A 27,510-nucleotide genomic window follows, 5' to 3' on the forward strand; every position below is an offset into this window, starting at 1 on the left:
ATTAACAGATTACTTTAGAGTACATATGCATACTATGTGCCTATGTCATTTTCCATCAAGGGTCAATAACAGCAGGCAAGACGAGCCTGCCATGGCAAATAACTATGGTAGCAAAAAGCAAAGTACTGGAATACACAAGATAGCACTCAAGTTCGCCTGCTTCGGCCTATGGACGGATCCCACCTTGTCTGTCGTGTCAAGTGCAATTATAAACCATTCCAGCATATTGACATATCATAGCATGACAAACACGATAGCTTCTCCATGTAAACTAACAGAAGCGTATATACCGTGGGAGTTCTCGATCTGACACTGACTTGTATTTTAAAGCCGTGCTAGCTGTATCCTATGAAATTGGCATTTATCCTCCACAGCTACTAAAGACCACACAGCCATTCCTCTTTCCCACCATTTCCCCCTGCACTGAACCACACCACGGCCTGACTCTAGAGCTCCAGGGTTTTTCCAAGGGGGAAGGGGGACTCACGTCGAGGTGCTCCAGGGTGAAGATGACGGGGTCGGACACAAACACGCGGCTGGACTCCTTGGTGATGGAGGCGGCCAGGATGTGTGAGTTGACGGTCAGGTCTGAAAGGTTACGTCCTCCTCCTCCTCGGAGAGTGGCGTTCTCTGTACTGAGGAACCGGCCAAGGTGCTTATAGAGGACAAAAACCAGTTTGGCCACACCTGGGAAAAAAATACACATTAGAATAAGATTTATTGTGGCATTGTGAATGTATAAAATTGCTTCTAATTTCTATACTTCGGCCACTGTCACAGTGCAATGCTCCTTCAGTGTGATCACATTCATTCATTTTTATTCATACACCCCCCCCCCTCTCTTGTTACCGTTTTTACTGTTGACTTTGACTGTGTTTGCAGACAGCTGAATGGAGGCTCCACCCTTGCTGGTCTGGGGGAACCTGAAGTCCTGCATCTGGCCATCAGTACTGAGCACATACACATCCAGCACTAAAAGAGGACGAGGAGAGGAGGAGGTAGCGGGAGAGGAGCAGGAGGAGACGGAGAGGGGGGGAGCAGGAGGAAGGGAACGGTAGTGGTATACATTACTGACAGGTCACGTTTCAATAGCAACACGCAGTGTTTAATAGAGCGTTGATATAAAGGTTGGGAAGTGTGAAAGAAGGGAGGAACCAGATCAAGTGTTCCAGCTAGAGAATCCAATCTCATTGTCAATATCCCATCCGGCACTATTTACTGTAAAAAAAAAAGAGGATCTGAGCTGCTCCCCGTAACCCTGGCCTACAGAGCTCCTTATGGAGAGATGGAGAGAGAGAGAGAGAGAGAGAGAGAGAGAGAGAGAACAGCACCACCCAGCCTGCTGAAGCATGAATGTCAAATATTCATAAGATAAAAAATATCATTGGGCTTTTTTTTCCCCCTGTGGGTTCAGATAACTCTGGCCTCGCCAGCGAGCAAATCTCTGGAAAGCCTGCTAGATTCCTACAGCAAACCCCCTGCCCTCTCTCTCGCTCCCTCTATCCCTCCCTCTCTCTCTTGCTCTCCTCTCTGCTGTGCTGTGCCAGCTGCCGGATGGCTCTCTCTCTCTCTCTTTGATGTTTGGAATTACGGAGGGGTCAGGAGGACGCACGTATCAGCACACTCCCTCCTGTCAGAACCAGCCTCAACTTCCTCACCACAGATCGCTTTTGACACTCAGAGATGAGGAATTGTTCTCCCTATGACATTTTTTCTCCTTTCCTTTCCTCCCTTCCTTCTTTCCCTCTATCCTAAACGCCCCCCCCCACCCACCACCACTTACCCCTCCCTTTTCTCTCCTCCTGCCCTTGACGTTTGCCTCAAGGTGCCATTTGTGTTTCAGCCTGAATCAGGAAACTATGTTAATTAGGAGTAGGGATCCTTTTGGGCTTCTCTCCTGCTGCTCATCAGGCGAGCTGCAGAGAAGACTGTCCCGGGGCCTCAGTGCTCACATAGCATTGTCAGAGATTGGGATAGTTCTACTAGCTATATTACTACTAGTAGAAATATATATATATTTTTAAAATCTGTTGTTGAGGCCCTGTGTGCTAAAAGCACATAAACAGAGCCTGTTCGCAACGATTAACTATACATGGCGTGTATAGGCAAACGATTACATTTCGCATTAGCTGGCTGCAGTACATCTGGTTTTTGTTATCCGCTTGTAATTACCATTTACCGACAAAGGGTTAAGGCAGGGTTAGAGGACATAGCTACTGTATAGAATGCACTATATACACAAAAGTATGTGGACACCCCCTTCAAAATAGTGGAGTCGGCTATTTCAGCCACACTCGTTGCTGACAGCTCTATAAAATCGAGCACACAGCCATGCTATCTCCATAGACAAACATTGGCAGTAGAATGGCCTTACTGAAGAGCTCAGTGACTTGCAACGTGGCACCGTCGCAGGATGCCACCTTTCCAACAAGTCAGTTTGTCAAATTTCTGCCCTGCTCGAGCTGCCCCGGTCCACTGTAAGTGCTGTTATTGTGAAGTGGAAACGTCTATGTGCAACAACGGCTCAGCCGCGAAATGGTAGGCCACACAAGCTCACAGAGCGGGACCGTCGAGTGCTGAAGTGTGTAGCACGTAAAAATGGTCTACAACACTCACTACCAAGTTCCAAACGTCCTCTGGAAGCGACGTCAGAACTGTTAGTCGGGAGCTTCATAAAATGGGTTTCGGTGGACGAGCAGCCGCACACAAGCCTAACATCACCATGCGCGATGCCAATCATCGGAGTGGTGTAAAGCTCGCCGCCTTTGGCTTGGAGCAGTGGAAATGCGTTCTCTAGAGTGATTAATCACGCTTCACCATCTGGCAGTCCGACGGACAAATCTGTGTTTGGCGGATTACAGGAGAACACTACCTGCCCCAATGCATAGCGCCAACTGTAACGTTTAATGGATGAGGAAAAATGGTCTGGGGTTGTTTTTCATGGTTCAGGCTAGGCCCTGTAGTTCCAGTGAAGGGAAATCTTAACGTTACAACACACAATGACATTCTACACAATTCTGTGCTTCCAACTTTGTGGCAACAGTTTGGGGAAGGCCCTTTCCTGTTTCAGCATAACAATGCCCCCGTTCACAATACGAGGTCCATACAGAAATGGTTTGCCGAGATCAGTGTGTAAAAACTTGACTGGCTTGCACAGAGCCCTGACCTCAACCCCATCGAACACCTTTGGGACGAATTGGAACTCCGACTGCTCATGATTTTGGAATGAGATGCTCGACGTGCAGGTGTCCACATACCTTTGGTCATGTAGTGTATCAAATGATTCAATTGATTTTTCCATGAGAGGACCAGTCAGTTCATCTTGCAGAACAAATTCAATGTCCCTACTTAACTATGCAAGAAAAAGGCAGCGGGAACTCATAACCATAGCAACAAAGAGGCTTGTGTAGGGAAAATGACAGTTCACTGCACAAAGCTGACTTAAATGAATGAGATCACATTGCTAATAAACTGCCTGTGAGAACATATTAGCTTGCCTGGCGCTGAGCGAGACATCAAACCTCCTACTGTGACTTCAACTAAATTTGGTCTTTCTAAAAACCACTTTGCCTCTCTCCTGGAGGAATAGCTGTCCAGGTTCTTGTCTAGAATGAATAAGCCCATGGAAAAGAAGCCCTGGGGCCTAGCAGAAGTATGTTTCTACAGAATGGTTGTGAATGTTAACTTCCACTTCCTTGAACATAACAAACTGTAGAAAAAAAAAGGCAATTTTAGTACTGAGGTCAAAGTAATTTTCTTCCAAGACACGGGGAGAGATAATACAAAGAAAAATAATCATTAAAACTGTGGATTGTAACTGGCAGACGTGTCTGTCTAGTTTTTCCTTTTTATGAGTGATGGGCAGGGGGGGTAGAAAAAACAAACATACTTATGTTGTCTGCAGGCACTTTGACTACAGCGGGTTCAATCAGGTTGTCGGCAAGGATGAAGGCGCCTTCCTCCAGGGTATCCAGTAACATGGTGGCGGCGTGCGTTTGCTCCGTGGAATTCATGTCTTCCCAGGACTTCAGGGCTTCCGGCCTCAGGAGGTTGTCAACCGTATCCACAATGGCCTGTATCCGTGGAAACAAGTCAAATGTCAGACCTTTGTCACTTAAAATTAAAAAAAATGTGATCCCTCATAACTTCTACTAATGCCTGCAGCATACAGGCAGAAACGGGGGCAAGAAAAGCATATGATGGTGACGGCAAGTAAGGACAAGCGACAACCAAAAAAAATCAACAAGTAAGGTCACTGGAATTAAAAGATGATATGAAGATTCATTCAAATTAAAACATCACTTAAAGATGGCATGGTGGTCACAGAATGAAAACTACAGGATGTTGTCTCCCCACTTCCCTGGTTTAGACCCATTTATTTTCTTTTGAATAACAAAACTGTGCCAGAGGGGAAGTTCAAACACAAACCAAATGTTTTTCAAATGAATGGAGTTATTCCACAATAGTACTCTCTCGGTTCCTGTTCTTTAACATCTGATTTTTCCCAAAGAGCAATTATCTTCCTCTTCGCTAACAATAAATATATTCCATAACAGGATCTGGTCATTATGGCCTAGAAATGTGCAGGTTTTCCTTCCTAGAGGGGAAAATGTTATCAAGAAAATGAATCCATTTGTTTCATGGGTAGCAGTCAAAGTAAAGAAGGGCATAATTCTGCTTGTTTTCAATGGCAATCCTTTCATTTCCTGCTTGGCTGATAAGCAGTAAGTAAAAGCAAAACATTCCAAACCCTCACGAGAAAAAGTCAAATGTTGATCAAAATGGAGGTCACTGTGACCCTGTGCAGGAGAGTTCACAACTTCCATGGAGCTTAGCATATCAATCTATATCCATATCCACACAGCAACGCTAACGCTAGCCCCGTTGATGACTCCCATGTAGCTTATCTACAGTGCATTTGGAAAGTATACAGACCCCTTCCCCTTTTCCACATTTTGTTACATTACAGCTTTATTCTAAAATGGATTAAATCGTTTTTGTTTGTTATCAATCTACATTCAATACCTCATAATGACAAAGCAAAAACAGTTTTTTAGACAAATTTGCTACATTTATTCAAAATAAAAAACAGATACCTCATTTTACATACAGTACAAGTCAAAAGTTTGGACACCTATTCATTCCAGGGATTTTCTTTATTTTTGCTATTTTCTACATTGTAGAATAATAGTGAAGACATAAAAACTAAGAAATAATAATACAATAGGGAATCATGTAGTAAGCAAAAAAGTGTTAAACAAATATATGTTATATTTCAGATCTTCAAAGAAGCCACCCTTTGCCTTGATGACAGCTTTGCACATTCTTGGCATTCTCTCAACCAACTTCATGAGGTAGTCACCTGGAATGCATTTCAATTAACAGGTGTGCCTTCTTAAAAGTTCATTTGTGGAATATCTTTCCTTCTTAATGCATTTGAGACCATCAGTTGTGTTACAGTGCCTTGCGAAAGTATTCGGCCCCCTTGAACTTTGCGACCTTTTGCCACATTTCAGGCTTCAAACATAAAGATATAAAACTGTATTTTTTTGTGAAGAATCAACAACAAGTGGGACACAATCATGAAGTGGAACGACATTTATTGGATATTTCAAACTTTTTTAACAAATCAAAAACTGAAAAATTGGGCGGGCAAAATGATTGTTGTTGATTCTTCACAAAAAAATACAGTTTTATATCTTTATGTTTGAAGCCTGAAATGTGGCAAAAGGTCGCAAAGTTCAAGGGGGCCGAATACTTTCGCAAGGCACTGTATATAGGGCTCCTGAGTGGCGCAGCGGTCTAAGGCACTGCATTTCAGTGCAAGAGGCGTCACTACAGTCCCAGGTTCGAATCCAGGCTGTATCACATCCAGCCGTGAATGGGAGTCCTATAGAGTGGCGTGCAATTGGCCCAGCATTGCCGGGGTAGGCTGTCAATTAAATAAGAATTTGTTCTGAATGGACTTGCCTATTTAAATTAAAACAAAAATTGTTGTGACAAGGTAGGGGTGGTATAGAGAAGATAACACTATTTGGTAAAATAACAAGTCCATATTATGGCAAGAACAGCTCAAATCATTACTTTAAGATTTGAAGGTTAGTCAATACAGAACATTTCAAGAGCAGGTGCAAAAACCATCAAGCGCTATGATGAAACTGGCTCTCATGAGGACCACCACAGGAAAGGAAGACAGAGTTACCTCTGGTGCAGAGGATGTTCATTCGAGTTAACTGCACCTCAGATTGCAGCCCAAATAAATCCTTCACAGAGTTCAAGTGACAAACACATCTCAACATCAAATGTTCAGAGGAGACTGCGTGAATCAGGCCTTCATGGTCGAATTGCTGCAAAGAAACCACTACTAAAAGGACAACAATAAGAAGAAGAGACTTGCTTGGTCCAAGAAACACAAGCAATGGGCATTAAACCAATGGAAATCTGTATTTTGGTCTGATGAGTCCAAATTTGAGATTTTTGGTTCCAACCGCCGTGTCTTTGTGAGACGCAGAGTAGGTGAGCAGATGATCTCCGCATAAGTAGTTCCTACCGTGAAGCATGGAGGAGGAGGTGTGATGGTGTAGGGGTGCTTTACTGGTGACACTGTCAGTGATTTATTTTGAATTCAAGGCACACTTAACCAGCATGGCTACCACATCATTCTGCAGTGATACGCCATCCCTCCTTTTGGTTTGCGCTAAGTAGGACTATCATTTTGTTTTTCAACAGGACAATGGCCCAGCACACCTCCAGGCTGAGTAAGGGCTATTTGACCAAGAAGGAGAGTGATGGAATGCTGTATCAGATGACCTGGCCTCTACAATCATCTGACCTCAACTCAATTGAGATTGTTTGGGATGAGTTGGATCGCAGAGTGAAGGAGAAATAGCCAACAAGTGCACAGCATATGTGCAAACTCCTTCAAGACGGAAAATCATTCCAGGTAAAGCTGGGTGAGAGAATGCTAAGACCATGTGTTGACGATATTACTAGTTTATCTAGCGTGTCCTGCGTTGCATGTAATCGATGCGGTGCGCATTCGCGAAAAAAGACTGTCGTTGCTCCAACGTGTACCTAACCATAAACATGAATGCCTTTCTTAAAATCAATACACAGAAGTATATATTTTTAAACCTGCATATTTAGCTAAAAGAAAGGTTATATTAACCAGGTGAAATTGTGTCATTTCTCTTGCGTTCATTGCACGCAGAGTCAGGGTATATGCAACAGTTTGGGCTGCCTGGCTCATTGAGAACTAATTTGCCAGAATTTTACACAATTATGACATAATATTGAAGGTTGTCCAATGTAACAGCAATATTTAGACTTAGGGATGCCAGCAGTTAGATAAAATACAAAACGGTTCCGTATTTCACTGAAAGAATAAACGTTTTGTTTTCGAAATGATAGTTTCCGGATTCAACCATATTAATGACCTAAGGCTTGTATTTCTGTAAGTTATTATGTTATAATTAAGTCTATGATTTGATAGAGCAGTCTGACTGAGCGATGGTAGGCACCAGCAGGCTTGTAAGCATTCATTCAAGCAGCACTTTTGTGCGTTCGTCCAGCAGCTCTTCGCAATGCTTCAAGCATTGCGCTGTTTATGACTTCAAGCCTGTCAACTCCCGAGATTAGGCTGGTGTAACCGATGTGAAATGGCTAGTTAGCTGATATCCATACCCACACAGCAGCGCTTACGCTAGCCCATTGATGACTCCCATATAGCTGATATCCAGACCCACACAGAAGCGCTATCCCCACAGATAAACATATCCATCAGCATAATTTCCCCACAAATCCATATCAACCCCATGACCCGATAAACCAGTGACAATTTAACCACAGGTGACATTAACCACAGCAGAGGCCCAGGCTACACTATAGTGGTAATTAGCCAATAACAACAGTCACTCATTGTACCAATTAGTGCAAAGATGTGATTATCATCCACACACACACACTAATTGACCATAGGCACAATTACCCTTTTGTCTGGATTAACCAGTGGGGCGAATAAACACTGTAGTCCCTCGCTATCACACCAGACTGATGATTAACCAATCAACACAACAAGTAAACCAACCACACGGCTGGCTACCATTATTACCTAGAGCTATGATATGCCTACAAGCCCAGTCAGAGTTGGATTGGATAGGAAGAGAGTGGAGTCAGAATAGCAGTAGTGATTTCAGGGCTAGGGCCGTTACACCTCAGACAAACAAATCAAAACTCAATGGTCTACCCTCCTGGTGTGTACCCCCTTCCTTGTAGGCATGAAGAATGAGGAACAAATAAATAAGTCAAAATAATCGTTGTCTTTAATTTGCGGCAGCATTAGAACAAAGAGAAAAAAACTATTCTGATTTAGTCGTCTTTAATTTATATAATTCTCGCCTGGGTGGCGGCCCCACCACACACCAATCACAAAGGGTGTTACCCAAGATGCCCTACAGTGAGCAGGAAACGCTTGGGTGGTGGTGGTGGTGCTGACTTCACTTACATTGCCTATTGATGAATAAAGAAGACGCCCGTAAATCAAGTTGACGGTGACATGCAGTGTATCCCAATGTCTCACAGTAAAAGAGACCTCAGTAAAAACAGCCCTAACTCATGGTGAAGAATGCTCCCACCAGTCAAACATAGAGACTGAAGAGAGAGACAGAGGTCTGAGGAGGTTGGTTTGTTTCGTGCAAGGCAGGCCCACTGTGTTTACGCCAGAACCGCTTCTTTCAACAGGACCTGCTCTCAGATTATAAACTCCGAGGAAAGGAAAATGGCATGAAGAGAGAAAGGAATGAAAAGACCCCAACAAATCCTATATGAACACAAAACACATTAATGGGACTGAAAATGAATCCATCAAACAAACACAAAAATTGGCACTTTTGTCAGCGAGTGGAGGAACAAGGAGAGGCTGGAAATGGTAAAGTGAAAAACTGAGTACACTGCCACTTTGATCAAACTTCTGGCTGACAGGGAGCTACAATTACGGCCGTGGGAAGGCAATTACTCATACAACGCACAAAGAGGGAGGGGAATAGAGAGAGATAAGAGATAGGAGAGATATTGACTTACAGACAGACAGGCAGCGATATTGACAGACAGACAGGCAGGCAGATCGACAGACCAGACAGACAGGTGAGTTGAGGGGTAGAGAGATAGATGGACATACTGTCAGGCTAGCAGACACACAGGCAAATAGACAGGCTGGCAGATGCACAAGCAGAGAGACAGGTGGAGAAGCAGATGTGTTTTGCATACAGACAAGCCAGCAGATAATCACAGACAGACAGACAAGACACCAACTGAGCATATTGTGGATAGGTCCACCTTTGTGGAACCAGCAGACATACAGTACCTTCATATATGCCCTGCAAGTCCTCTCTCTCTTTTGAAGCTTTTTAACACAAAGTGAGGATTAAGAACAAGAGGCATACTATTAGGAAGCAAAAGAGCTTGGAGGGAAAATGAGGTTAGTCTATGTCTTTAGAAAACAGATATCCTAAAATACACCACTTACCCATCAGGATGGAAATGATAATATATAAACCTTATGTTAGGTAGATGAAATAAGAAGCTCAGTGTGTATTATGCAACACATTCTAAAATGTGTTTCGGGAAGCTGTATCTGGCTTACATAACGACAAGGGCGTGGCCGGCCAAGACAGAGCTGCACAGCATAGATGGGGAATCGCTGAGATAAAATTCCTACGTTTTGCATTAACGATGTTTTATAAAGCACTGAGAAAATAAACTAAGCAGGAGATGGTCATTTGGATTCCACGGCACTGAGGTTATAACAGTATGCCGGCTTTGGGTTTTATTGTCGAGCCTTTTGTTGAATGGTCTCCGTCTCGGTCAAAGGAAACTGCTTCATTATTCCCACAGCTAGCTACATCGTGGCTGCAGGAGTATATTACTGTGCAGTTTTAAGAAAGTACAGCCAGAACATAGACCGAAAGATTCAGTCTAGGACTAGCTAACCCAAAAGTAACCAAGACAACACTACCCTGGTGCCTTTTGGTCCAAATCATTTCACTTTTAGGTTCTGAATAGTACTGTAAAACCGGAATTCATTTCACTTTTAGGTTCTGAATAGTACTGTGAAACCGGAATTCATTTCACTTTTAGGTTCTGAATAGTACTGTAAAACCGTAATTCATTTCACTTTTAGGTTCTGAATAGTACTGTAAAATCGTAATTCATTTCACTTTTAGGTTCTGAATAGTACTGTAAAACCGGAATTCATTTCACTTTTAGGTTCTGAATAGTACTGTGAAACCGGAATTCATTTCACTTTTAGGTTCTGAATAGTACTGTAAAACCGTAATTCATTTCACTTTTAGGTTCTGAATAGTACTGTAAAACCGTAATTCATTTCACTTTTAGGTTCTGAATAGTACTGTAAAACCGTAATTCATTTCACTTTTAGGTTCTGAATAGTACTGTGAAACCGGAATTCATTTCACTTTTAGGTTCTGAATAGTACTGTAAAACCGTAATTCATTTCACTTTTAGGTTCTGAATAGTACTGTAAAATCGTAATTCATTTCACTTTTAGGTTCTGAATAGTACTGTAAAACCGTAATTCATTTCACTTTTAGGTTCTGAATAGTACTGTGAAACCGGAATTCATTTCACTTTTAGGTTCTGAATAGTACTGTGAAACCGGAATTCATTTCACTTTTAGGTTCTGAATAGTACTGTAAAACCGTAATTCATTTCACTTTTAGGTTCTGAATAGTACTGTGAAACCGGAATTCATTTCACTTTTAGGTTCTGAATAGTACTGTAAAACCGGAATCCATATCACCATATGACTGTCGCCAGGGGCGCAACTTTGGTTTTAGAAGTTGGTGATGGTGGAGAGGAGTTATTATTTGTGTTGGCTAGCGAGGGGCTGCAATCCATCAGCTCTATGTCAGAGCTGCCAGGTGAGAAGGCTGCGTTTCAGAACCCAGTAATTACTAAGAAGAGGTGGGGCCGGAAGAATGAGCTTCCTCCCTCTCCACAGCCACAGCTCCCCCTATGGGCTGGGCTGGCCTCTCCTCCCCTTCCTCCCCCTAACCTCACCTGGAAGGAGAAGTGTGGGGAGGGCTAATGAGTGGGTTAACCTATGTAGAGTCACAAGGTGGAGCAAAGCGAGGGCAGGAGAGGAGGAAATACTACCCACCCAGAGATATACGTATGTTTATACAATGTACGGCTCTCGTAACTAACTAGCCTACCTGAGGTCACATATACTCAGATTTATTAACTCAAATCGTCTGCTAAATGACATAAATTGTTTTATACTACCTTGTTGAAACTACGCCCAGCGGAGTCCTTTTCGCATAGCTCCTGGAGCTGAGCGTCCAGGATGTCCACCAGCTGCTCCATGAGACGCACTGACGAGCTGATGTCACCGGCAAACACTGGACCCTGTGTGTGGTGGGCCAGCTCATTGGCTAGGTTAGCCGCATTCTCCCCACTACGGATCTGGAGTTGGAGGAAAAACTGCAATATTAAAGGTCCGGTTTAAGCTTTTAATTACTTGTTTCCTACTAAATACTGTACCTGGTATGTGGTATGTTAACTATGTGCTGGATACTTAAGGATATAATGGATACTTAAGCAATAAGTCAAGAGGGTGTGTAGTATATTGCCAATATACCACGGCTAAGGGCTGTTCTTATGCACGACGCAACGCGCAGTGCCTGGACACAGTCCTTAGCCGTGGTATATTGGCCATATACCACAAACCCTCGTGCCTTATTGCTATTATAAACTGGTTACCAAAGTAATTAGAACAGTAAAAATAAATGTTTTGTCATACCCGTGGTATACGGTCTGATATACTACGGCTGTCAGCCAATCAGCATTCAGAGGTTGAACCACCCAGTTTATAATACTGATTTAATGTGGATAAAGGAAGAAAACAGCACAGCAGGAAAAGGCTCATGGACATTGGTGAAACATCTTTGGATGATAGGCATCACAGAGTCAGGTAAGGTACAGGTAATGTATCACATACTGATTTAAACTCAAATCAATATTAATGCTGCAAGCTATAGCCCACAGAAAGCCATCCACAGTGTGCAAGAAAAATATAAACAAATGTGCATTAAATGTGTATTTTGTTTACATCTATAAGGCATTCAGTGGAATACAGTATATGTATGGGCAAGCCCCTTATTTAGTGTTGAAACCAACCAGGTGCCATAAAATGACAGATACACCGTGCCCTTTCAGATAAAGTAGAAGAGGAAAGCTGATGTGTTTTGTTCCTTCCATCGCTGTCACCAGAGCCATGGGGGGGACATTGTTGACCAACCTTTTGTGCCACTTGAGTGACCCAGTGGGAGGTACAGTTGCTGAGGTCAGGTCCCTTTGGGTTCCAGGTCCCCCCTGCCACCGTGCAGAGGTAGGAGGCAATGCCTGGAGAAACGCACAACAAAGACAACCATCACACAACCCTATTGCCTGTTTTTAATGTATGTGTGCATTTGTTTGTGTACATTTCTGTAACGTTGCTGACCACTGCCATCTTGAACAGTTCTTTCTATCAAAAGAAATTGCATCACAATGAGTACAGCCTGTTTAAATAAAGGTTAAATAAAAATGTATTTAACAGAGGTTAGGCCAACTCTTCACCCTCCTACCATTCCTGTCCTCTCAACAAGTTTCTCAGGAAAAACAAACAACTGAGGTCAGGCACGGTCAAAAAAGCAATGATGCAAAAAGTGGCTGACCAGTAGGAACCAGAAAGGTTGCCAGCTTTATACTGTATAAAGCGGACACTGAACAGTGAGATATTCTCATACAGTTCATCTTTATACTGTAGGAATCATTGTCTGTCTTCTTATAGTCTAATTCAGTGGTATCCAAAGTTGAGGTTACGAACTGCAGTGAGGCCCCCCCCCCCAAAAAATGCATTAAGTACATTTATTTAATGCTTTCTTTTGAAAATTAAATTAATTTAAGGTTATTTGTTGATGTAAAAATCTACATACATTTAACAGATTTTAAAAGGTTGTATAATTATATTTGGGATTAGGGTGTGGTCACGAGAAATTCTTGGGGGGAAAAATGGGGTCCCCAGAAATTCCATCAGTAAAAATGGGTTCCCTGTTGAAAAAGGTTTGAATATACCACAGGTCTAATTGCAGGTTGTCAATTAATAAAGTTGCCATTACCAGTGGAGCCTCCTCAGAGGAGGACCATCCTCCTCATTGAATTTTATAAAAATAAATAAACATTAAAATATTTACAAAGTTATCCGTTCTAGATAAAACGATACTATATATAATCACATCACCAAATTATTTATAAAAACATGCTATTTTGCAATGAAGGCCTACAGTAGCTTCAACAGCACTGTAGGGTAGCACCGTGGTGTAGTCAGAGGACATCCATCGACTTCAATACAAAACCTAGGAGGCTCATGGTTCTCATCACCTTCCATAGACTTACACAGCAATTATGACTTCTGGAAGACGTCCTCCAACCTATCAGAGCTCTTGCAGCATGAACAGACATGTTGTCCACCCAATCAAAGGATCAGATAATTCATCTTGTACTGAAAGCATAGCCTACAGCTAGCTAGCACGGCAGTGCATAAAATGTGGTGAGTCGTTGACTCAAAGAGAGAGAAAGACAATACTTTAACAGTTTTGAACAAATTCATTTCTTCCAAAATGAAGGAGAAGCAAGAGAGTCATTTTTTCCCTTTCTGTTTCACTGAGCTAGCAAATGCAGCTTGCTAGTTTAGCCTACTCAAACAGAGGGATGCTATGTTAGTTAGCTGGCTATGACTATCCAACACAACACTGGAACTCTTCCAAGTTAAGGTAAGCATTTGGTAGTACTCATTTATTACCAGCAGGGCCTGCCTGTGTAAGTGCTAAACTGCTTACTGACTGTACACTAACATCACTGCACAATTGTAGGTTAATTGACTACGATGTTACTTTAGCTAATATGGTGACAACGATGTAGGCTGTGTATTGCGATTATGATATGGTTTGGCATGTAAAGATTTTTCCACCTGGTCACACACAGCTGGTCATGTGTTGTGCATTGAAGTCCACAAGCGAAGGGAAAAGGTTAGAGGAGGAGAGTGCATAGATGCGAGAGGGAATAAAAATGTGGCTGCTATGAAAGTGAACGATGTTTACACGTGATCGGGGATGTATTCATTTAGCCAGTTCTGTTGAAAAAAACAAATGGAACAAAACATACCTGAATATGTCCAACAGAAACACTAATTTGCAGATGTTGGGCTAATGATTACACCCTATATCAGCTAGATGCATTCAAGAGTGTGAGGGGTATAGGGGACATTCAGTATCATGTAGTAGCCTAAACCTATCGCTGTTACATTGAACTGGGTGAATGGGATATGAATGAGAGTCATCCAATGTGCGGTAATAGAAATAAGGCAATGCTCATGAAAAGAAGATCATCTCTGTACCGTATATATCACTGAATTCTTTGTAAGCCTTGATGCCCTGCATGTCTGCATTCCATATTATTGAAAAAACAATGATAATATACATCCCCTTACGCCACCACATTGTACATTATCTTACTGTTTATTTTATCTTCCTATATTGTCTGTTTGGCCCTATTAGCATATTGTAGGTAATGAATATCACATTTTGGGACCTTGTCCAATGTAAGGTAGGCTATGTGAAAGACAATGTCTTAAACACTAATAAGCACAAACACATTCATATACAGAGGACGACACACACACACACACCTTCCCCCCCCCACCATCCTGGTTCCCGATAGTACCTCTGGTTCCTTTGGGGCAGGGTCTCTCCACGGTGACTCCAGTGTGTGTCTGGGGCCAGGAAATGCCTCTCTTCGGTGTTCCCTCACAGAAGCGCCTGGGGGTGGGGGGGATCTCTGGGGCGGTGGGGTCAGCCCTCCCATGGGGGTCCTCCGCTGGGTTACCCGCCTCTCTCTCTCTCCCATCCCTGGGGTCAGCCGGAATCGTGGTGTTAACTGGGCCTTTGACTGTGGACGTGGTGGTGGTGATGAGAGTGGTGGTCTCGGGTAGGGCTGATGAGAGGGAGACATCTTTTGTAGTTGGCACTAGGAGAGGATGAGAGGGAAGAGTGGTGGTTATAGCTTTCATAAAAAACCCCAGCCTTACCTTGAACTCCCTTCATACATTTCAGACGTACATCAGATACATCAGTCAGCAGGGAAAGTTCAGGGTAGTTTCACTGTTTAAGTTCCACACCACCAGAAGGGGTGGCTGCTCTACTCCACACATCAACTGGAGACGGCCCATACATTCCTGGAGACACAGAGTCTACTGCAGCACTCGGGTATTACTCGACCTCTCTCGGTTCTGTTTCTGTTCCAGCACAGGAAGCACAAAGTCAGGAGGAGGAACGCTGCAAACGCTACACCAGGGTTTCACAAAAATCGGGTCCTGGGGCTCCACCTGAACTACACAATTGATTCAAATAACAAACAGGCTTTGGTTATTTGAATCAGTAGTGTAGTGCTGGGTCAAAAACCAACACGTGCACCCAGGGGCGACCCCAGCACCCAGGGGAAACCACAGCACCCAGGGGAAACCACAGCACCCAGGGGCGACCCCAGCACCCAGGGGAAACCACAGCACCCAGGGGAAACCACAGCACCCAGGGGCGACCACAGCACCCAGGGGAAACCCCAGCACCCAGGGGCAACCACAGCACCCAGGGGCGACCCCAGCACCCAGGGGAAACCCTGCACTACACTATCTCAGACTATTTTTTACCTTTACCCAATCCCCAAAATAACGAGAGGTCAGGTCGTGTAGCAGCATCTGCCTGGCTCTCCTGGGAGTGGCTAATTAAATGTCAACAGGGAAGACAAAAGCATGCCTGCATTTGACTTTTTTCTCGTTCGTTTCATCTCTCTCTCTTTGATAAAGCCGGCGTGGGCAAAAACCATACCTCAGCGATAATGCTCTGCTGCTGTATTCAATGCACAGCTATAAAGACAATCTGTGTAGGTGTGTGTAGTAACCAAGAAGGGGTAGTCTGTAGCCTTTAAAAAAAAAAATCCCAGTCTCTACCCATTTGTGTGATCACAGAACTGTGAATGTACAGTAGACGTCTATTTGAATGAAAGAGGCAAATAGGAAAATAGATATAAAAAGGGTACAGAGAAAACAGTTTATCGTGCATGCTTGGGTGTGCTTTGCAGCCCGCGTATATGAGGCAGTGACTGTGTGCATGACTACACTGGTTGCCTCTTGCCTTACCGATCTTATATTATATCCATGGCCACACGATCGCTGGCGCTGATAAGAGGCAGCTTCCCAGAATGAGGTCTGCTACTGTGAAAGTCCCGCAGTGCCGTCTTCAGAGGCCCACGGTGCTTCAGGGAAAAGGCAATATCATGCTATCTGACACCCCATCATCAAACACATATCTCCATTCCCCCCCCCCCCCCGACCTGAATGGTGAGAATGCCCACATTTAGAGTCTGAGCTCTGGAGCTAATCAGACCATCAGGAGACTGGTCGTCTTTGTTTTGTGTTTCCATTTCAGTGAAATCTGGAAGTTCATTACAAAGCCCTGTCTGTGTCTGTCTGTGTTTACGACAGGCTTTTCACAAAAGACCTCAAGGGTGCATAAACAACAATGCATTAAATCTAGCCGGACGCCGCGGTTCTCAGAAAAATGGGGAGGGAAAAAGTGGTCCAGACAGCGACACATTTCGGATCAAAAATAAATAAATCACAGCCAGGATCAACCAGCCTTGTTGCAATGTTGTTGTGTTATGACATTTCATTCAATGACCTTTTCTCCCCTGGCAGGAGCAGTGTTTAATTGGGCTGTACTCAATTCCGTCATTGTGCGTCCATCTGTCGGTCAGCTACTCACTCACTCACGTTTCTGAGCACTGAGCATGGATGCAAATGAGCGTCTGACATATGTCCAGTTTATTGTTGTGTGAGCAGATGTTGAGAGGAGGTCTCTTATGAATATTTGACATTCATGCTGCAGCAGGTTGTGTGGTGGTGTTCTCTCTCCCGCTCTCCCTGTGGACACGCAAGAGACTGTGAGAGAATAAAGACTTAAAAGGGAATCTACGAAAACACCATACTGAGAGAAAAACACTCATACCAGAGTCACCATTCTAAGGAGACTATCATAGCTACTGATAAGCACTGGAATCCTGGTCTAGTTGTAGTTCGCTAGCGCCTGAACTTGACCTCTCGGCCGCTTCCTCTCTGCAGCAGCAGATAAATAAATAAACAAATAAGGTAAATATACCAAACCTAAACCACTTGTCAAAGAGGACCATCTTCCCGTTACATTTCTCTTGATGCCGCCATCCACCGCCCTCCCGCACTCTGTCATTTTCTTTTGATTATGACGAGTCATTTCACAGATGGTGGTTGAAAGCAGTGGGTCCTCTGCCAGCACTCAGGCCAGAGAGGGGCCACCTCAATTAGCTGTCATTTCACTCAAGAGCTAGTTAAAGTCCCTCTGGGTGGGGGAGGCAGACGGCTAGGACACTCTGGGTGGCATATGTTGAGTGATGTCTGTTATAAATAACACGAGGTGCTCAGAGGTTGAGTAGCACTCTGAAAAATGCACGGAGTCGGGAGTTTCGGGAACTTTTGAAAACTGAATAGAATGAACTGGATATAATGGAATCGACAGCAGTGGAATGGGGGCCATTGAGAAAGCAAATACATGGTTAGGCAACACACTGTGCACTAAAAAAAATGTATGTCGGAACATGCAAAAACTAAATAGAATGAACTATACACAAATCGCCAGCAAGTAATGGGCACTTCAATTGAGTGAGGAAAGGGTTAAGCAATACTCTCCACTAATGATAAATAAAGATGAAGCTCGAGTTCTATATTTTAACATCACCGCAGGGCACTTTTCTTACTCTGCAAAAATGAAATACTAATAAGATGATCAGAGGCATAGCGACTGTATGCTGTTTGTCTAAGCTAGCCCTATTGGTCGAAGGCCAAGTCCCAACTCCCGAAAAAAGCCAGACTTCTCACGGGTCTCTGGAAAGGACACGTTTTGCTATACGCTCCTCCGCTCTCTCCACTGGCTTCCAGTTGAAGCTCGCATCCGCAACAAGACCATGGTGCTTGCCTACGGAGCTGTGAGGGGAACGGCACCGCAGTACCTCCAGGCTCTGATCAGGCCCTACACCCAAATAAGGGCACTGCGTTCATCCACCTCTGGCCTGCTCGCCTCCCTACCACTGAGGAAGTACAGTTCCCGCTCAGCCCAGTCAAAACTGTTCGCTGCTCTGGCCCCCCAATGGTGGAACAAACTCCCTCACGACGCCAGGACAGCGGAGTCAATCACCACCTTCCGGAGACACCTGAAACCCCACCTCTTTAAGGAATACCTAGGATAGGATAAAGTAATCCTTCTCACCCCCCCTTAAATGATTTAGATGCACTATTGTAAAGTGGCTGTTCCACTGGATGTCATAAGGTGAATTCACCAATTTGTAAGTCGCTCTGGATAAGAGCGTCTGCCAAATGACTTAAATGTAAATGTAAATGTAAATTATCTCTGAAGAATCGAGGATTCGACATGAAACGGTTGTTTAGGACAGTTTGACAGGGAAGCAACATAATAACAGGCCGCCAGTGTGTCTGTGGCGTGGAAGAAGCAGACGTCGTGCGACTCTCGCTCTCTCTGCAGAAAGAAGCTGTTTCAGTCTCTACGGCAACTCAAGGTTTGTTTGGAAATCAATGATTGTCCAAATGAAAGGGTTGATTAAATACTCGATCGACTGAATGAAAATGTCAAAAAATGCTGAGTGTCCACTACATCGGAGTTAACAATAGATTCAATAATTAAGCAACGTCTCAGTGAACTTCCAAATGTCAGAGTCCTCCTGGTGGCGGTGTTACATTCTCTTAATTCACACAGTGTTTTTCAAAGTGTGAATCTGGCCATCTAACGAGGACTGCAATAAGAGGCCAAAACAGCCTGTACCAAACTGTTGGACGCGACACAACCAACGCACCACCAGCCTACACTGCAACGCCATGAATAACGAATGGTGTGAGGGTGAGTGAGTGTGTGTGTGGGCGTGTGTGTGTGTGTGTGTGTGTGTGTGTGTGTGTGTGTGTGTGTGTGTGTGTGTGTGTGTGTGTGTGTGTGTGTGTGTGTGTGTGTGTGTGTGTGTGTGTGTGTGAATGTATGTGTGTCTGCGAGTCTGCGAGTGTCAACGTGTGTGTGTGCATCCATCCGTGCGTTTTAAGCTTAGCCATTTCCAGTCAGCCAGACAGTCTCCCTCTCTCTCTGAATGTCTCAAACTTAAAAAGGGAGCAAACAGTGATGCTGGTGAGCCACAACTGTGGTGTTGCTTTTTTTTGAAGATCCCTATGCCAGACCAGTAGCTAATGACAGAGAGAAACAACAAAACCCAGAAGACATGAATATTACATTTGCTTGTTTTTACGCAGTCTCATCCTGCTCTGCGTGAGCCCGTGTGACGTGCTGATTGTGAACATCAGTTCCGTGTAGCTAGTAGCTCCCGTAATGGGTCTAAGTGAACCCTCAGGTCACATAGCCCTTTCTGCCCTGGGAAGACAGATTTTTCCTGGCTTTGCCTTTAGTACAACTTGGAATAACTCATGGGCCTTTCTGGCAGAAAAAGGCAGAAACCACTGCCATCACACAGGGGATGAAGTAAATAACTGAAAAGGCTTAGGTTGTTTTACTCCTAATGTGTTCTTATTACCTGTATTTACTGGACCAGGGCGATTACCACATCAAGCACTGCTGTGGCATTGCTGTGGCACTGCTGTGGGCGTTATTGACAGTTGTTCTTAAAGATCAAGAGACAGAAAAAGCTCTGCCAATGCCAGACAGGATTTGGATCCATGTGATCTGATTTACGAGAGCTGAAACTGAACACTGGGGCCACCTCATTACTACCGAAGGGAACACCAGGCCATGGAGCCACTTTGAGAGAGAAAGGTAGCTAGCACAAAATATACTGTGCAGCTATGAACACTCTCTCTCTTCCAGTTCTTTAAAATGTCCACTTGAAGTCACACATTCCAATCCACCAATCAGGAAGTCAGACTCGTGAAGACTTGTGCCATGGCAACAAGAGGAACAAATGGAGGCGTTCCAACTATCCGCCTGGCACCTTGACCTCTGACACGCACACACGCACACGCACACACACACCCTTGACTCCGGTCTGCATGACTCTCCTTGCTGATGTGTTAATTCCTTCTGATCCACTAAGCGGCAAGGACTCACGTGATCTGGTAAATATTCCCTTTGTTTCTCTGCTTCAAAGAGTATAAAGCCTCACTGTGTGTCAGTCACGATACAATTTATTAATGAGCCCAGCAAGTGCTTCTTCATCGTGCTACATGTCGATGCAAAGTTTAAAAAGCATTCAAATAAATATGCATAACTGAGTTTTATAAGCAGCCAAATTGAATGAGCAGAACATCGATAGAGCGAGGCAAGACGAGGCGCTTTAGGACATTAGCACGTTTTGTGAGGCAGAAGGAGATCTAGTCGATTAGAATCTCACTAACTAGCCTTTTCCATGTGTGCAGTGGCATGGTCGGCGACTCAGCTGTGCCTTTCTTCTCCTTGGGTTGTTGGATCTCTCCATGTGGCTAAACCCCACAGTTCTCCATTGGCCCAATTCCTCTCTGTGAAGGCATTCATTTGACACTCCTCTTTTTTACTCCTCAGATCAATGCTACCTCGAAGGCAAATACATTTTCTCCCTTCTCCCCTCGTTACTTTGAAATGCTCCTGGCAATTATTGGCTCCCCTGATTAGTCTTTGGAATTAATTAGACCAAGACCCGAGTCGATGTCTTTGAGGAATCTCAGACAATACCCTTGCAAGTGTGTCCCTACACATTTTGTAACGGGTGGCACTTAGGGGCACATTTTATTGTCACGTCGGAGCAGTACGATCTCTTAAATAGTGAGCCTTCTTAGGAGGTGGACTATCAACGTCTTGATCACTGGTGTCTGTGTGTTCGGAAAGCATTCGAGGAGTTTCACTCTTCAACACATGTATGTGTTCTGAATCTCACACTCCCTGTTGTAAATTCAAATGAATCCTTGGAGTTTGGAATATATCTTAGGAATTCTACAGGTATCAAATACAGTTATATATGCACACAAAATATACATTTGGAAACATTCAGGTCCATTTGTTTTGGTTTCTGTCTTATCCCCTAAAACACCTAGTGTAGACATAAATCAGCTTTACCTGGCTCCCGTAGGATGAGCTTTTCTAAAAGGGTGGATGCAAAGGTTGTTGGCATAGTAGGAGAAGACACAGTCGCGGTAATATACTGAGCTCTGTAAAAAGCAGAGAATCGTAGTGATTCGGTTCAACTGACAACTTTTACCGTTGGGCCCCATGAATCTTAAATGGTCGACTGGTCAATCGTTTGGTTGATAGGCTGTCGACCAAGATTGTTTTTAGTTGAGCAGTAGCAAATATATCTATATTTTTTATGGCAAAAGACACCTGTCTTATTCGCGGCCATCTCAGTGAACTAATCCATTGCGGAGGCTGAGACTAATCCATTGCAGAGGCCATGGGGATAGCACAGTCCAAGAAGAAGGAGTGTGGCTAACATGCACAGTGCATATCTCGCTCCAGAAGGCACCCCCTCCTGCCAATTTGTGCACATTCATTGTTTCATAATTCATTGTGTGAATTGTTTGCCTTTCATTATTAGTTCCCCACTACATGACCAAAAGAATGTGGACACCTGCTCGTCAAACATCTCATTACAAAACCATGGGCATTAATATAGAGTTGGTTCCCCCCTTTGCTGCTATAGCAGCCTCCACTCTCCTGGCATCCGCCAAACCCATATTTGCCCGTGGGACTGCCTGATGGTGAAGCGTGATTCATCACTCCAGAGAACGTGTTTCCACTGCTCCAGAGTCCGATGACGGCAAGCTTTACACCACTCCAGCCAACGCTTGGCATTGTGCATGGTGATCTTAGGTTTGTGTGCGGCTGCTCGGCCATGGAAACCCATTTCATGAAGCTCCCGACTAACAGTTATTGTGCTGACATTGCTTCCAGTGTGTTGTTTGGAACTTGGTAGTGAGTGTTGCAACTGAGAACAGGTTATTTTTACGCGCTACGCGGTCCCATTCTGTGAGCTTGCGTGGCCTATCACTTTGCGGCTGAGCTGTTGTTTCTCTTCCAACTCACAATAACAGCACTTACAGTTGACCCGGGCAGGTCTCGCAGGGCAGAAATTTGTCGAACTGACTTGTTGGAAAGGTGGCATTCTATGATAGTGCCACGTTGAAAGTCACTGATCTCCTCAGTAAGGCCATTCTACTGCCAATGTTTGATAAACATCTCAGCAACGGGTGTGGCTGAAATAGCCAAATCCACTCATTTGAAGGGGTGTCCACATACTTTTGTATATACTGTGTATATCATCAGTAGTGCATTTACTGTTAATTCCTATAAAAAATGTTTTTGCTTACGGTAATTTCTGTTAATGCATTCAATAGCTTATATTATTATTCAGGTCTTTACCGTTCTCATTGTCGGCGTGGATACGTTGTTTGCAGAGCGCACAACCTATGCTACACTTGTGAGAAACAAGTTTTGGTTAATTTCATTCAATTTGTGAATTTTGTAAGGACATAAATCTGTTTACGCATAGAAGTAGGCCTATAGGCTACATGTCCTGCGTGCAAATGTAGGCATATAAATGTGCACATTTTGGGATTTGGTAGTATTTCTGATTGGCTTAACGCACCTCCACTAATGACCTGTGGAGCTTCTCAAAGTAATGTTTTCGTCACCTCAAGTAAACAAAGTCTGTTTTTACATCCATTGAGAATGACAATAGTTCCTCGATGTATCTGAAAGATCTTTCCACCTCTCTCCCTTTCCATAACCACTCAGCGTGCTCTGATCCCGTGGAAACGTCACAAAATAGGCCCACCTGTGTGTCTGACCCAAGTTCATTGGCGCTGTAAATCAAATCAAACTTTATTTGCCACATGCGCCGAATACAACAAGTGTAGACTTTACCGTGAAATGCTTACTTACAAGCCCTTAACCAACAGTGCAGTTCAAGAAGAATAAAATATTCACCAAGTAGGCTAAAATAAAAAGTAATAATAAAAAGTAACACAATAAGCATAACAATAACGAGGCTATATACAGGGGGCACCGTTACCGAGTCAGTGTGCAGGGGTACAGGCTAGTTGAGGTACATGTAGGTGGGGGCGAAGTGACGATGCATAGGTAAAAAACAAAAAGTGAGCAGCAGCAGTGTACAAGTGGGGGGGGGGGATTTTTATGAATTGTTCAGTAGTCTAATATCTTGGGGGTAGAAGCTGTTGAGGAGCCTTTTGGTCCTAGACTTGGCGCTCTGGTACCACATGCCGTGCAGTAGCAGAGAAAACCGTCTATAACGGGTGACTGGAGTCTCTGACAATTTCGAGGATCTGGGGGCCCATGCAAAATCTTTTCAGTCTCCTGAGGGGGAAAAGGTTTTGTCGTGCCCTCTTGTCTTGGCATGTTTGGTCCATGATGGTTCGTTGGTGATGTGGACACCAAGAAACTTAACTCTCGACCCGCTCCACTACAGCCCCGTCAATGTTAATGGGGGCCTGTTCGGCCCGCCTTTTCCTGTAGTCCACGATCAGCGCTTTTGTCTTGCTCACATTGCGGGAGAGGTTGTTGTCCTGGCACCACACTGCCAGTTCTCTAACCTCCTCCCTATAGGCCGTCTCATCGTTGTCGGTGATCAGGCCTACCACTGATGTGTCGTCTGCAAACTTAATGATGGTGTTGGAGTCGTGTTTGGCCACGCAGTCGTGGGTGAACAGGGAATACAGGAGGGGACTAAGTACACACCCCTGAGGGGCACCAGTGTTAAGGATCAGCGTGGCAGACGTATTGTTGCCTACTCTTACCACCTGGGGGCGGCCAGTCAGGAAGTCCCGGATCCAGTTGCAGAGGGAGGTGTTTAGACTCAGAGTCCTTAGCTTAGTGATGAGATTTGTGGGCACTATGGTGTTGAATGCTGAGTTGTAGTCGATGAACATAATTCTCACATAGGTGTTCCTTTTGTCCAGGTGAGAAAGGGCAGTGTGGAGTGCGACTGAGATTGCGTCATCTGTGGATCTGTTGGGGCAGTATGCGAATTAGAGTGGGTCTAGGGTGTCCAGGAGGATGCTGTTGATGTGAGCCATGACCAGCCTTTCAAAGCACTTCATGGCTACCGACGTGAGTGCCACGGGGAGGTAATCATTTAGGCAGGTTACCTACGCTTCATTGGGCACAGGGACTATGGTGGTCTGCTTGAAACATGTAGGTATTACAGACTCAGTCAGGAAGAGGTTGAAAATGTCAGTGAAGACACTTGACAGTTGGTCCACGCATGGTTTGAGTACACGTCCTGGTAACTCGTCTTACCCAGTGGCTTTGTGAATGTTGACCTGTTTAAAGGTTTTGTTCACATCGGCTACCGAGAGGGTTATCATACAGTCATCCAGAACAGCTGGTGCTCTTGTGCATGCGTCAGTGTTGCTTGCCTCGAAGCGAGCATAAAAGGCATCTACCTCGCCCTGGTAGGCTGCGTCACTGGGCAGCTCGCGTCTGGGTTTCCCTTTGTAGTCCGTAATAGTTTTCAAGCCCTGCCACATCCGACGAGCATCAGAGCCGGTGTAGTAGGATTCAATCTTAATCCTGTATTGACACTTTGTTTGTTTGATGGTTCGTCTGAGGCATAGCGGGATTTCTTCTAAGCGATTAGTCTCCCGCTCCTTGAAAGCGACAGCTCTAGCTTTTAGCTTGATGCGGATGTTGCCTGTAATCCATGGCTTCTGGTTGGGATATGTATGTACAGTCACTGTGGGGACGATGTCATCGATGCACTTATTGATGAAGCCAATGACTGAGGTAGTGTACTCCTCAATGCCATTTGATGAATCCCGGAACATATTCCAGTCTGTGCTAGCAAAACAGTCCTGTAGCTTAGCATCCGCGTCATCTGACTAGTTCTGTATTGATATTCTATACAATGTGGCAAGTTTGCAAGAGCAAGCTTCAGGCCAAACCCAAGATAGCAGTTGATACAATGTTTTAAATTCATTGCAGACAGGCCATGCATAGCCAATGTGATTCATGGGATATTTCTTTTCTACCTGCAGGCTGCAATGTATTTATTTGTTGGTTTCATGTAGGCTATTTTTTACATAGTTGGAAATGCCAATAGAAGTTACTTTTGTGCCTTATTTCATCAAATAGAGTGCTGAAAGCATCAGACAAGGTCAAAGCATATAGTTGATCTTATTAAAACACATAGGGTGTGTCTACAGTTGAAGTCGGAAGTTTACATACACTTAGAGTACTTAAAACACGTTTTTCAACCACTCCACAAATTTCTTGTTAACGAACTATAGTTTTGGCAAGTCGGTTAAGATATCTACATGATACAGATACTTTTTCCAACAATTGTTTACAGACAGATTATTTCACTTATAATTCGCTGTATCACAATTCCAGTGGGTCAGAAGTTAATATACACTAAGTTGACTGTGCCTTTAAACAGCAAGCATACTTCCAACGTTGTGGCAAAATGGCTTAAGGACAACAAAGTCAAGGTATTGGAGTGATCGTCACAAAGCCCTGACCTCAATCCTATAGAACATTTGTGGGCAGAACTGAAAAAGCGTGTGCAAGCAAAGAGGCCTACAAACCTGACTCAGTTACACCAGCTCTGTCAGGAGGAACGGGCCAAAATTCACCCAACTCATTGTGGGAAGCTTGTGGAAGGCTACCCGAAACGTTTGACCCAAGTTAAACAATTTAAAGGCAATGCTACCAAAAACTATTTGAGTGTATGTAAACTGTAAACTGACCCAGTGATGAAAGGAATAAAACCTGACATAAATCATTCTCTCTCCTATTATTCTGATATTTCACATTCTTAAAATAAAGTGGTGATCCTATCTGACCTAAATGCAGGGAATTGTTACTAGGATTAAATGTCAGGAATTGTGAAAAACTGAAGTTTAAATGTAGTTGGCTAAGGTGTATGTAAACTTCCGACTTGAACTGTATATATGGAAGAATACATCCATTTTGAATTTTATATAGTTTTATTGCATCTCTGGGTTATATCAATTCCCAGGTTAATTTCATGTTTTCATGTACATCTGAGCTATTGCCATTCAAGCAGGGAGAAATTCAGCTGGTATGACGTAGCATTACAATAAATCTTCTCTCACCGCACTAGAAGTTAATAGGAATATGACTTTTAAATTGCCTATCACATCTATCATGCATGTCAGATTTCAATACTGGCCGATGTCATTACGTGAGAGGTTGTCTTCTCTTAAATGAGCCATTGATCATATTTTTGCGATATTCCTACCTCGATAAATGTGTAATTTAACAGAGGGTCCACCACATTTCTCCTATTAGCCTGCCTCTTCAGTCCAGGGTGCATTGCATTGCCGTTGCGAATGTCAGACTTCACTCTGCAAGGCACATCGATCTGCAGGTTGAACATGGTGAGATTGTAGACTACTAAATTGATAGTGCAGTTTGTTTAGGCGATTTTACATTGAACTCGCTACTTCACATGCTGATATTGACTTTCGTATTATTGTGTGAAGCTATGTTTGCTAGGGCGGCAGGTAGCCTAGTGGTTAAGGTCGCTGGTTTGAATACGCAAGATGGAACAATCTACCGTTCTGCCCTTGAGCAAGGCAGTTAACACCCAACAACTGCTCCCCGGGCAACCATGACATCGATTAAGGCATGCCTCCCCCACCTCTCTGATTCAGAGGGGTTGGGTTAAAAGCGGAAGACACATTTTTGGTTGAATGCATTCAGTTGTGCAAGGTATCCCCGAGCTAGCCGGCCAGCCCACAGAAAGAGCATTGCATTGTGGGTTTTGTAGTCGACTTGAGATGCAACCGATTTCCACAATAATCACATGTTGCAACCAACCTTATTATAACGACAAAATGAAACACTTGTTCACAGTGTTATTTAACACAGTAAATCATAGTAATTTGTGGATTTTTCCTTTAATGGACACAATTAGTTCTCTCTCTGCACCTCAAGTGCTTGTTGGTATCAGTGAGAGAGAGAGAGAGAGAGTCGTTCTTTTAGCACCATACGATCACCCTGCAGAACAGGTTGTTTAATTCCTCTCTGTACTAAACATGAACCATTTACTCTCATGTGCCTACCTGTGCCATTCACAAAAGCCTAGTGGGATCTTGCAGCTGGCATAGCCTTGCTTCTCTATCTGCCTTCCTCTATGAGCAGTTCAATGGTTTCATAAAATTATGTATTAATTGTACCTTTATTTAACTAGGCAAGTCAGTTAAGAATAAACTCTTACTTGACGGCCTAGGAACAGTGGGTTAACTGCCTTGTTCAGGGACAGAATGACAGATGTTTACCTTGTCAGCTCGGGGATTCGTTCTTGCAACCTTTCGGTTACTAGTCCAACGCTCTAACCACTAGG

The 27,510-nt window shown here is 43.9% G+C and overlaps 1 protein-coding gene across 5 annotated transcripts in view; it reads right to left on the minus strand.

The window, feature by feature from the left end:
* LOC135558810 (adhesion G protein-coupled receptor L2-like) overlaps positions 1-27,510 on the minus strand; it is a 119,148-nt gene that overhangs the window by 29,692 nt on the left and 61,946 nt on the right. For 4 of the 5 annotated variants that reach the window (XM_064992951.1, XM_064992952.1, XM_064992953.1 and 1 more), the window contains exons 6-11: positions 14,782-15,084; positions 12,317-12,420; positions 11,302-11,481; positions 3,890-4,073; positions 850-972; positions 488-687 (exon numbers count right to left, since the gene is read on the minus strand). In XM_064992951.1, the coding sequence (XP_064849023.1) occupies positions 488-687; positions 850-972; positions 3,890-4,073; positions 11,302-11,481; positions 12,317-12,420; positions 14,782-15,084 (1,094 nt within the window). Of the gene's footprint in view, positions 1-487; positions 688-849; positions 973-3,889; positions 4,074-9,361; positions 9,401-11,301; positions 11,482-12,316; positions 12,421-14,781; positions 15,085-27,510 lie in introns of all 5 variants that reach the window. The other variant, XM_064992955.1, reaches the window with a different exon arrangement.

The sequence above is a fragment of the Oncorhynchus masou genome, chromosome 17, assembly GCF_036934945.1.
Source record: "Oncorhynchus masou masou isolate Uvic2021 chromosome 17, UVic_Omas_1.1, whole genome shotgun sequence".
In the NCBI taxonomy this organism is placed as follows: domain Eukaryota; kingdom Metazoa; phylum Chordata; class Actinopteri; order Salmoniformes; family Salmonidae; genus Oncorhynchus; species Oncorhynchus masou.